The sequence below is a fragment of the Triplophysa rosa genome, linkage group LG15 (genome assembly GCF_024868665.1).
Source record: "Triplophysa rosa linkage group LG15, Trosa_1v2, whole genome shotgun sequence".
Classification (NCBI taxonomy): domain Eukaryota; kingdom Metazoa; phylum Chordata; class Actinopteri; order Cypriniformes; family Nemacheilidae; genus Triplophysa; species Triplophysa rosa.
The window spans coordinates 9,929,982-9,942,730 of record NC_079904.1 but is presented as its reverse complement, the minus strand read 5'-3'; the positions used below and the strand labels follow the sequence as shown (position 1 = coordinate 9,942,730).

The window sequence follows — 12,749 nt, the reverse complement described above, 5'->3', positions numbered from 1 at the left end:
AAGCCACGCCCACGGATCTGACTCGAAACACCAAGGATTAAGTGAGTGCCCCGACAAGACGGCAGCATTGTGAAGAGATGATGGCTTGGATGTGAGAGGTCCAGGGTGATTTTCTGAGCCCTTTTCCTCACTCTGGATGTATAGAGTTCTTGGAGGGTGGGCAGGGGAGCACCAATGATCTTCTCAGCAGTCCGAACCGTCCTCTGTAGTCTTCTGATGTCTGACTTTGTGGCTGAGCCAAACCAGACAGTGATGGATGTGCAGAGGACAGACTCAATGACAGCTGAGTAAAACTGTTTTAACAGAGTTTGTGGTAGGTTGAACTTCTTCAGCTGATGTAAGAAGTACAACCTTTGCTGGGCTTTTTTTAGCAATGGAGCCAATGTGATTGTCCCAGTTCAGGTTCTGAGAGATGGTGGTGCCCAGGAACCTGAATAACTCCACTGCTGCCACAGTGCTGTATTATAATAAATATAAACAATCTAAAAGGTGTGCATTATATCTGACACACACATGAACACTGTACAGTTAGTCTTGTGGGTATAAGTCATTCCCTTTAAATGCCATTGAAGTTGGAAACATGTATTATAATGTGTATATAACTTTAGAGACGGTCCCTAAATTCACGAATAGCGAATGTTTAATGTCAAACCAACTTTATGCCAGTGAAACGCGTCAATGAACGCATGCTTTATATGCGACACGCTCGTGTGTAAACACATTAGGACAATTTATATATAAAACAGTATACAATATTCGTTAATGTTCCTGTAGGAAGGAGCTTGTTCTGTTGACAGACAGAGGCTTCAATTCCGCGAGTAGGCTTGCAAAACTGTGCGAACGGATTGCGAAAGCGTGGGCACAGATTATGAATTTGTGGGTACAGATTTCAAAAACTGAGGCGACGGTTTACAAAACCGAGAGCACGGATTGTAAACTCGTTTATTAAACAGTTTATTAATCCGAGAGCACGGTTTTGTAAACTGAAGGAACGAATTACAAAACTGTGGACACGGATTTGCGGGTCTTGGTTTTTTTTCTCCGAGGGGTGACCAGAAAGGCTCCGTAGCAAAGACCAACAATCTTGCAAAAATGCAAAACTCTGAGTCAAACTGCCATGTGTGCAGTGATTTAACAAAACAATGCTGACTGCACTGGTCGATGAATTGCTTATCAAACGGTATACAGATTCGCATTTGAGCTTGTTAAACCATTGGAGGTCTTGCACTCAAACAAAGATGTGTTTGTTTTAAAGACACATTCCGAGAACATGATGCTTCTGGAAAGCTTAAATAGGGACTTTTTAACCTTGTTTTTGTAGACTTATTGCAAATTTTGCATTTTGGATGTATTTGATACAGGGAAAACAGTCCTAATCAGCTCAGTTAGAAAAATACATTCACAAAGTGGGAACGTTTTTCAAAGTGTGCCAGAAACCTTTGGACTAGACAATTATTTTTAAGTAAAATATATTTTTTAATCTCTCATCAACACTACGTTGTGTGTAGTGCAATCTACACATCAGCTAAAAGCAGGTATGTGAATATTTGTATGTAAAGTGATTCCACATGATCAAAGTGAAGTAGTAAAATAGCTAGCACTGGCTTGGATCATAAAGGGTTAAGGGGAAACAAACAAGATAAAAAGTGTCCCGCAACTGCAGTACACATAGAAAACCACTATTTTCTCTCACTTGCTCTCATAAGCATTCTTGCCTTCAGAGAATATCCCACGCCATTCACTAACAGCTTCAGGTAAGTTTGATATTCATGACAATGAAGAAACTTATATTACTTTAATATGCTTAAAATGTTACATTTTTATGGTATTTTTAATGACATATTGTAAAAAAAACATGTGTTTATGTTTTATTGTTTATATACTTTGTAGTTTATTACTGACTTTAAAGTAATCTTTATGGTTATTTATAGCTAATCTTTTTCTGTCTTACAGTTTAGGACAATTTTGAAACAAATCCTCATGTAAAAATGTTCTCGATCAACACAACCACTGAATACAACTTAACAGTTTTTGACAACACCACCAGCCGATACGACAATGCATTTGTTGAAAAGATGAATCATGTCATCAGTTTGAGCTTAATCGTTGTGACCTTCATCGCCATGATGTCTCTTGGTTGCACAATGGAGGTGTCCAAAATCAAGAAATATCTCATCAAACCCAAAGGGGTGGCGATTGCAGCCGTGGCTCAGTATGGAATAATGCCCCTAACAGCTTTCTGTTTGGCAAAACTGTTACAATTAGGTCCTTTAGAAAGCATCACCGTGTTAATTTGTGGATGCTGCCCAGGGGGAAACCTATCAAACTTCTTTGCTCTTGCGCTCCAGGGAGACATAAATCTCAGGTAATTCTTGAAACTAGAAATAGTAAAATAATTACTTTTATATTGTGTTTATATTGTGACATTCTCTGACTCTACTTGAAGAATAACGAGTAAAAGGGGACAAGAACAGAACATGAATCAATTCTTACGCATTGAAAATCAATAATGCTAATTATTAACATGTTGATCTTAACATGTCATGTCCTGTATGATTTAAGTAACACTGAAATAAATATTTTTTATCCTTATGAGGAAATCAAATGAGTTTATGAAGCAGGATTCTTGAATTGGTTGAAAACCTTGATACTTTCAATACAAACACTGGTAAGAATTTATCATTGAATGTGCTGTTTGGTCTTTTTCGATGAGTGCTCCTGAAACTTTGGAATTTTTAAACTGTGAAAAACAAATTCAAAGTACTGCAATAAGTAATCAAACATAATTGCAAACAAAACCACCCATCCCATAGGCAAAACCTGCAGGGAGCAAACACCAAAAACCTTTTTTTAGCAATTTAATCAGCAAACATTTAATTGCAAACAAAACCACCCATCCCATAGGCAAAACCTGCAGGGAGCAAAGACCAAAAACGTTTTGAGCAATTTAATGAGAAACATTTGCTACCTTTTTATTAACTGATATATCAAATAATCTTTAACACCTATTAACTACCAAAGTTCAGCAACCAGAGACCATCAGACTCAAGCCTTGTCAACACCTTATAGGCATGACCCGGTTGTCTGTTTGAATGAATGGGATCCTACTGACAACTTCATGAAATAATGCATGAAACCAAACCATAATATTAATTAATGGACATTTGAAAATGGTTTATTGGGCTGTGGAAGTGGACCAAATATTGAAAAGCACAAATTTAGAAAGTTTCGTGCTCATATTGCACAGGGACACAAACACAAAAAACAAGCAACAGCATTATGTGATTATATGCAAAACACTACATGTTAGATTAAGATCACCTCTATCTCAGATGTGTGATTTTGTTTGCAAAACCAAAAGCCAATTCTTTTAAATGCTGACATTTCTTACCATGACATCTAACAAATTCGCATTGTTCCTCTTTCTCAGTATTGTGATGACAACCTGTTCCACCGTTATGGGCTTGGGTTTGATGCCCCTCATGATCTACCTGTACTGCCAGGGTTTCTCCAATCTGGAAAGAGCTGTTCCTTACACTAGCATCATTATATCTATGATTTTAATCCTGGTGCCTTGCGGTGTTGGCATACTGATAAACTACCACTTTCCCAAATATTCAAAAATTATAACCAAGGTGGAAAATCCAAGACTTTGAACATAGATAGTGTCACATATAAACGTCTGTTCTGCATCTTTAAGCATGGTCCTGTTTTATGTTTCTAGGTTGGGATTTCTGTCATGCTGATCTTATTTGTTGTCATTGGTGTTGTGGCTGGTGTGATTGATGGAAACAGAGTTTTTCGGGTGACAGCTCCTCCACTTTTAGCCACAGCTGCACTGATGCCAATGATCGGATACATATGTGGGTACATCCTCTCGACTCTGTTCAAGATGAACGCATCGTATGTATTGTTTTCTGCCACGCTGTTATAAAATCAAATACAAAACTGACATTAGACACATTTTTAATATGTCTGCTTTGCCCACAGTTGCAGACGGACTATTGCTATCGAGACAGGTTGTCAGAACATCCAGCTGTGTACCACAATCTTAAAGGTGGCCTTCCCTGCCGAGGTCATTGGTCAGCTGTATCTCTTTCCCGTCGTGTACATTGTGTTCCAGGTAGTCGAGGCGCTTTTCTTGGTAGTCCTGTTCAGATGCCACCAGATGCTGAGACCATCTGACCAAGGTAAATGGACTCCATGAACATTATTGTTTTATCTATCGTGATATGATGAATTATATGATAATATGGTCATTTTATATTTTATTTGTATCAGTTTATCAGTTGATCTACCATGTGTGATTTATCTTACCGGATATCAATAACATTTACAATTCACATGATTGGCTGTTCTTTTTAAATGCCACATAAGTATAATACGTAAAATTTCTAAAATGTGTAATTTTTTTTCTTTCTCATTTCTACACAGAAACCGAAATGTACAAAGCAGTAAAAGGAGCAGCTGAAGAAACTAATGCAGCTCATATGATCACATAGGGTCATTATCATTAAATTGAAAAGATTTGATGAATTTCAGAACAAATATGATCAAAACAAGAAGTATTTTACAGCTATATGCTTTAGAAATGTGTAGGGGTCATTTTATTGTTAATAGTGAAGTGACCTATTAGTCAGATATGGTGACGCATACCCGAAATGTGACCTCTGCATTTAACCTATCCAGAGAGTAGTGAACACACGTACACCCGGAGCAGTGGGCAGCTATCACTGCAGTGCCCAGGGAACAAGTAGGGTTAAGGTGCCTAATAAGGTGTTAATTTGACCTTTTTAACACTGGCGATTTTACTGTGTACAATTGTGTGCTTATAATGTTGCATGATTAAAATGTTACAGATTTGTTTTTGGTGATAACATAACTAAAATACACTGGAATCAAACCGTTTGAATGGTCATGGTTTTGTGAAACCAAATATTAAACTTGCGACAAAAGTCAACCTTTATTGCATCTCATTCCAGATGTACACACACCTGACACTTTAATCAATCAACCATGATTCATTGTATTTTTAGGAGTGGCGTAATCAGGTTTTAGTAACCTGCTTCATCATAATGCTTAGAATATTAATGATAAAACATTACAATGAAACTAGATGCCTACGGGTTTATGCAAAGGTCACATCAGAGAAATATCACAAAAAGTTGTATAATATTCAAATAAGCCCTAGTTCAAGTTGGTGAAAACATCATCAGTTTAGGGAGGCTAACTCGTTTTTTATTTTTGAATGATTTTAATGTTATAAAATAGATTCAAATCTAGCATGGTAACGGTTGAAATAATTAATTCATTACCATTTAAATAATTGCCATTCAGATGGAATGAAGTGACACCCGCTAAAGGGATAGTTCATCCAAAAATAATAATTCTGTCATCATTTACTTATCCTCTTGTCATTTCTGCAGAGCACAAAAGAAGATATTTTGAAGAATGTTGGTAACCGAACACTGGCGGTACCCATTGACTTCTATTGTATGGACACAAAACCAATGTAAGTGAGTGGGTACCGCCGTTATTCAGGTACCAACATTCTTCAAAATACCTTTTGTGTTCAGCAGAAGAAATTTATAGATTTAAAATGAGTAAATGATGACAGAACTTTTTTTAATAACTGTGACAAATTCATTAACAAAAATTATTTTCAGGTAATATGAACATCACTTTACATGCATTTAAACGTGTAGACACAACTGGATGTTGATTCAAAATTCCACATAAAATGAAATGAGAGCAATTTCAGCATGTGATGGCTTAAACCACAGCATATTATAATCTTATTCACGAAACGTGTGGTGCAGAAAATTTACTCGCATCTAAATTCAACATTTAATTGTGCATATTCAATCAGAATATATGAAAAGGGTTGTTTATGATACAAGAGTTTTCACAAATATCAAAATGTGTACTCATGCAGCAACAGTTGATAAGTGAGATTATATCTTGTGCATTCATGTTACAAACAATTCTCGGGTAGGATAACAAAAGTGAAAGAAAAACAAATGAATGCTTCTGAACATGCACTTAGCTAACCTGAATGGCATAAACTGTAAAATGACAAAGATGTTAAGTGCCAGTCAATGTACTGGAAATGGCTGTCATCACTTTGTGTTTGCATGGTAACAGTTGTAAAAAATGACTAAATGTACACTAAATGTAAATACATGAATGTGCTCAACCTAGTAGCTCTTCTGTCACCAGAAATTGACATTTTGGGCCATGAAGTTTGATGTTAACAATGTTCAGAAACACACTTTTATTTATTCCAAAATCCCCAAATAAACAACATAAATTTCAGCCAAGCTTACTTGAAACAATCCAAAACCACATTTACCAGCTTACCCATAAATATGTTTAGACAATTTAAAGGACCTCACTCAGTAATGAAAAATAACAAACAACCCATTTCAACCATTTAAACACAACTTTTAGAGAAAAGAAAAGAAAAAACAAGACAGCTGTACATTTTAGAGTGGTGACAAACACCATCTGTCAAATGCCTTAAAATTTTCAACAGAGCCTGTTTTGTGAACTTCCACCTAATTCTATCATGGAGAGAGGCTGACCCTCAACCTTTAGGACTTAAATGGACCATAGATCGGACAATATGGCTGCAATAACCTTTTCCAATCTCTCGCAGAGCTTAATCTAACATATCTCTAAGCTCAAAGCACATCACCGCCTAATGTCGACTGTCGGTGGAAGGGGAACGAGACGGTGGTGGCCGCGGCACCGGAGTGGGTGGCGATGCAGATTCGGCACGTGATCCACCCTTGACTTCTTTGGGCCGCACAGGAGAAGTGCTGGGGGATCGGGAGCGACTTCTGGAGCGATTACGTGATTTGGGACTGTGTGATCGGGAGCGACTACGGGATCGCGATGGGGAGCGTCCACGAGAACGAGAGCGGGATGAGCTGTTTGAACGGGAGCGACTCCTGGATCTGCAGGATGAGAAAAGCACATTCAAGTCAAAAAATGTTAACATTTATGGTTTAAGTGTCGATCACAATAACAAGTTACATACTTCTTCTTGGTTGCCTCAACAAGCTTGATTTTCCTGCCGTTGATCTCCTTCCCAGATAACTTCTCCAGAGCATTTTTTAGATCACTATGGGAAGCAAACTCGACCACACTAAAGAGTAAGATAAATTTATTAAAAAACATTACACAGCCTAGAACCTGATTCAACGCATCAATCAATGACATATGAATTCATGCTTTATGCGTTTTAGTCATTTCTTATGACATAACGAATAAAATAATTAACTTAAGATAGAAATTATACATTTATATGTTACATAATATGTTGAAACTTTTTTATTCTGTGTTGATGTTTCTATTTAAAGGGGTCATATGACACGGCTAAAACGAATATTATCGTTTGTTTTAGATTTAATGCATTGTGTGTACACGATTTAAGGTTCAAAAACGCTGTATTTTCCACATACCGTGCATGTTTGTATCTCATATTTGCCCCGCCTCTCTGAAACACGTGGATTTTTTACAAAGCTCATCGCTCTGAAAAGCGAGGTGTGCTATGATTGGTCAGTTAACCAGTGCGCAGTGATTGGTCAAATACTGCAAGCGTGCGGCGGAAATGTAACGTCTCTTACCATAATTGGAACATTACTTGCATACACATTTGGGCGGTCTTTGTCAAATCATACCACGAACTGACGTAGATTTGTGGGGGTGTGGTAGGTCTTTTTCAGGTATGTCTGAGTGAGCATTCGCTTCTAGATAGAATGCATCTTTTGATCCGACACTTTAATTTTTGTATAATACATGCATGGGCAACTTATAACGCACCAAAGACACAGAAAAACACGTATTCGTGCCATATGACCCCTCTTTAAGCTATTTAAACCACAGGTTCTCAACAGGGATCTGACCCAGTTCTGGGTGTCTGCCAATTTTGTTTGATCTCAAACTAAGTTATATAAAAACACAAGTAAGTGATTAATCAACATACAAGCACCTTTAACACAAAAAGTAAAATGTAATGTAAAAGACTATAGTTGAATGAACCTGATCAACCCCATGCCATCTAGATGTCTTCTGAAGTGAAACAATATGTTTGTGAGAGAAAATGTTAAATATTTTAAACTTATTAAGCAATCGTTGTGTCCCATACCTATATGTATGTGTGTGTGACCTAAAATTAGCAGACAGCCCTGCATGGTATGTTCAAATATGCCACTACATTGAAACTAATTTGTTGTCGTGACTTATCATATACGTGTTTCTTCATGTTGCGTGTTTTCCCAATTGAATTTTTTCATTTCAGAAGACATTTTTAACCCTATAAAGTTGTGTACATGATTTTTATAATATATGAATGGATGTGGTTCTTAAAATTTCAACCTCAGCCCCCATTTGATGACATCACAATAAGATAAAAAGAACCAGTGACCAGTTGCATAAAATGCTTAGACTAGTCTTTCCAGTTAGTCATTTATATTTTTTTCTTCAAGATTGGTCATAACTTCTATGAATCAGTGACATAAAAAGGTAGAATGGTCTAATCTGACAAGTAAGACGTATTAGTCCTAACTAGTTGCTAGTCAGTGAGACTAGTCAGTTAAGACACAGTCTTAACTTAGCGGCTAAGTTTATGAAACTGGCCCCAGGATATTGTTTAATATAACTGTAATTGTGTTCGACTGAAGAAAGAAAGGCATTTAAACCAGATGGCATGAGAGGAAATAAAATATGGGGTAATTTTTATTTTGGAGTGAACTATTCCTTTAAACAGTAGCAAATGAGTGTAATAGAGTTACATGCATAACTGACTGGAGAATATAAAAAATAAAGGCTTAAACAAATTGTCTAAATGTCAGAAATCCACTGGCTTACCCCTCATTGAGCTTTGGGCGATGGGCATCTGCAAAAGTAACTTCCCCGGCCTGTCTCATGAAATCCTTCAAATCCTACACACAGCACAGCAGAACTTTGATTTAACTCGGTAACGTTGATCATTGTTTTTGCACGTGCTATAAAAATCAAGTCTTAAATTGACTGTAAAAGTTGGGGTCCGAGAACCTCTCAGCTCACGTTTCAGGCCCGGTCCTTGTGTATATCAGAATATTAAACGTTACATTGAAGGTTAACCTAACAACTTGGCCACACTGATCAATTTGAACTGATAAGATATCTACGTTTGGTAACAAAAAAATCAGGAGGCTGAAAAAGCTTTGAAAATGTTGCCTTATTTAAGATGTTTTGAAACAGTGACAAAAGATTCTTTAGATCTGGATTCTGAAAAACGCTTAACAAAGACTCCCTTTGTGTCATCGGCCAAGTGTGCTAATGTGGTAGCAAATCGCAGTGGGGAACAGGGCACCTTGTGAAGCTTTGACATTCTTGGATCCCCTTAGAGCACAGATCTAGCAGACAAAATACGTGGAACAGCTTGTAAAGAGCCCCACTTCCAGTAAATTGTACATTTAAATGTGTTCACATTAGAGAGATGCATTCTTACCACAGTGACAACAAGTGAAAACAGAATATGTGTGGCGGAGCTTCTCTCCATACTCTATTCGTGCCCCCCCTCAAGGGCACTGAGAGTGAACAGGGAGGAAGAGATTAGACTAATACCTGGGAACGTACCCATCGGTCTGAGGCCATAACCTGGAGATTTTATCCTCGGCCACGTGTGTGGAACCACCAGAGAGCAGGGTGGGCGAGTATACCGATTGAAGCCTCTCAAATTATCGAACCCCTCGATTGATCGAGATTCGCTCTCTTTCACTCTCTTTCTCTTTCTGTCTCTGTCCCTCTCTCAGTTTCGTTCTCTCTCATTCACTCTCTGCCTCTCTCTCTCTCTTTTGGCTCGGCACCGTCACAAATCGGGCTTTGTAGCGGCCGCCGTCGCTCCTAGAGCGAGAGGAGAGCTTTCATGCGATCAGCGGAGGTCAACTAGGCGTGGGACACAGGGGGAGTGGCTTAACCAGAGAGAGGGACCCTGTAGGGCTTAACTCCACCATTAGCGAGCTCTTCCATACGACACAACAGTCAGGCTGGCAAATAGAGGGGTGAACAATTGGTTAAAACAGAGGCAAAGTGACTCAACCGTAGTCTTTCCTCTTCTCTAGTTCATTTGCAAAAAATATATTTTACCTTAAACTTGCAAATAATTTCAGAATGATGCTTGGTGTGCCTTTTTGTCATTGGTTTACATTTAAAGCTAGTTTTGGCATAATAACAAATTTACATAACTAGATTATCAATGAAGAAATCCTCTTGTTTTTGGCATTCGCCATGCTTGGGAAAATAGCTTACTGTCTCACCAAATATGAAAAGAAATTGCGAAACATTACTCACCTGCCAGCTGACTCGAGAGGACAAATTCTCCACGATGAGACGGTTCTCAGTGCGCATTGGGGGAGGATTCCTGATGGGTGACAGAATTTAGAGGAAACTAGTTTTTTTACGTTTTTGGTAAGATATATTTATATTTTCATATATATAAAAAGATAAAAGCACATACTGATTATATCTCAACAGTTTTTTGCCTTACCTGCTCCTTTACACAGTCAATTCAAATGTATATAGTGATTTTCACAGTTTTGCATTGTTGCAAAGTAACTTTATATAGAATTAGTAACAAATACATGGTATTGTTGAAATTTTCTCAATAAAATGTATATTTACAAAACTCAAATTATCCACGCTTGTATTCATAGTGCTAGTAAGCACAATATGTGTCCAAGTTCAAGCAGCTCACAACAAATATTACTTTTTATTACATTTTTGCTTTGACACTCTAGCTGTAGTAAAGTTTAGTTATACAATCCTATTTACACAAACACGGTTTGTTTAATATTTACTCAGGGCACATGTGATTCAACGTTTGCATGCAATTTTAAAAAGAGTAGGAAAGTGTACTGAACAAAGATCGAGACCTACCTTCGGCTGTCCTGAGAGCCACGACTGTACCGGCCAGGGAAACGTCCTCCTCCTCCTCCTCCTCCTCCTCCTCCACCACCACCACCACCACCACCACCACTACTACTACCACCACGACCCCGCCCCCCACGTAGACGGACACGGGCATGTTCAATGGTCACCCTGCAAACAAAACAACAGATCCCTGATACACGTGTTTGATGCGTAACTACTAGTTACCCGTTTACACTTATCAAGTTATGCTGCATGAGTATTTTGAATCCCATGCCAGTGCACCAAACAAATATCTGTACTATGATAACAAAAATATACAATGATTAAACATAGCCTACCTCTCATTGCAGAGCTCTTTTCCATCAAGGTCATAGACAGCATCTTCGGCGTCTCTCGGATCGTCAAATTCCTTTAAAAAGACAATATTAAAATGTGGTTGTGTCTTAAATTCAGAAAACAACCCATCTAGATATGATTTTTGTATAGACATGCGTAAAGGAGAATGTGAAGCTGACGTCACGCCGCCATCTTGGGAGGATAATACTCCACTACTATTAATGTTTTGAAATGTACCGTTACTTGTATTGCTTGATATATGGAGAAATCGAAAGTGAAAGAACCATGGGCTTTCCTGAACGACTCCGCGTAATGCTATTACAGTTTTTAACACAGCAAGACCGACCTAGCATAGTTATATTTCCTAATCAAACAAGAAAAACAAAACACTGCATTGAACGCACTAGCAGCCATCCTCCCAAGATGGCGCAACATTCAACGTGGCGTGACGTCGATAAACAAGCTCTATATGTACACAGATGGCCGAACAAGCTGTATAGGTAGGCAGCTTACTACTAGACATTTATTCGCCGCTGCGCAACCGATCATCGATAGACACCAAGTACCGCGATAACTGGTTTTTCGACTCGCTCTCGCGGTTCTTTGATGACATAGGTGGATCGGTTTGCGCAGCGCCTCATGAAGTCGAACAAAGCTTAGTTATCGAGGGTAGGGATACACACAGCCAATAGTTAACTTACAAATGATCATCAAATTATTTAAAAAAAATAAATGTTTAAACTTACCACAAAACCAAAGCCTCGTTTCAGGTCAATGTCTCTGATTTTTCCGTAACCCTTGAAGAAACGCTCGACGTCCTTCTCTCGAGCGGAGGGGTTTAACCGACCGATGAAAATACGACAACCGCTCATCGTCTTGAAAAACAAACGTTAAACTATCAGGATTTAAAATAACTGTCAATTCGCAACAGCCAACGCATTTCTGCATCAGTAAGCAACAGAGGCCCTTACGAAACACATCCAGGGAGAGCGAATTACATTGACAATGGCTACACGAAACGTACGACCGTTTTCACAAGATATTATAAAAACACATTTCCGGTTTATAAACGAACTGTTTCACACCTATAAATAGATATATAGATAGATACAAACAAACCTCTGTATAATGTTTCTCTGGTGAAGATTTCACGTCTACGCAAACAACAGCCTCGCTCAAAATGGAGTCATTCAGAATAAGAGCGGGGGTTGAGCGCTGATCTGAGATCAGCTCTCAGATTTTGATAGGCACATCGTTTAAGTTTAAAAAAAATTATAATACGAGTATGTAGATAATATAGTTAATGCAATTAATTTTGACAATGATTAAAAGTCAAATTTAAGGTTTCACGTGGCAAAATGCAATTTTAACACATTTTTAAATTTTGTGTCTTGTGAGCGTTGCCATTTATTTTATTTTTACTTATTTAATTTAAATGAGGTCTTTATGTACATTTTTATCATGCTATTAAAATATATACGTTCATACTGTGT

General features: G+C 38.0%; 2 protein-coding genes across 3 annotated transcripts; one reads left to right on the top strand and one right to left on the bottom strand.

Moving 5' to 3' along the window:
• The first annotated feature begins 730 nt into the window (after window positions 1–730).
• On the top strand, window positions 731–6,471 carry slc10a1 (solute carrier family 10 member 1). 2 transcript variants are annotated; one of them, XM_057352375.1, is made up of 6 exons: window positions 731–1,754; window positions 1,959–2,365; window positions 3,431–3,635; window positions 3,725–3,903; window positions 3,991–4,190; window positions 4,435–6,471. In XM_057352375.1, the coding sequence occupies exons 2-6, from the start codon at window positions 1,989–1,991 to the stop codon at window positions 4,500–4,502; spliced, it is 1,029 nt and encodes a 342-aa protein (XP_057208358.1). In that variant the 5' UTR covers window positions 731–1,754; window positions 1,959–1,988; the 3' UTR covers window positions 4,503–6,471. The 2 variants fall into 2 exon arrangements, with proteins under 2 accessions (XP_057208358.1, XP_057208357.1); XM_057352374.1 differs by having other exon boundaries at window positions 732–1,754; window positions 1,954–2,365.
• Window positions 5,848–12,489, bottom strand: srsf5b (serine and arginine rich splicing factor 5b). Its single transcript, XM_057352376.1, has 8 exons — window positions 12,376–12,489; window positions 12,003–12,131; window positions 11,259–11,329; window positions 10,927–11,088; window positions 10,342–10,411; window positions 8,875–8,948; window positions 7,043–7,150; window positions 5,848–6,959 (listed from the first exon to the last, which is right to left on the bottom strand). The coding sequence occupies exons 2-8, from the start codon at window positions 12,126–12,128 to the stop codon at window positions 6,701–6,703; spliced, it is 870 nt and encodes a 289-aa protein (XP_057208359.1). The 5' UTR covers window positions 12,129–12,131; window positions 12,376–12,489; the 3' UTR covers window positions 5,848–6,700.
• Window positions 12,490–12,749: the final 260 nt, after the last annotated feature.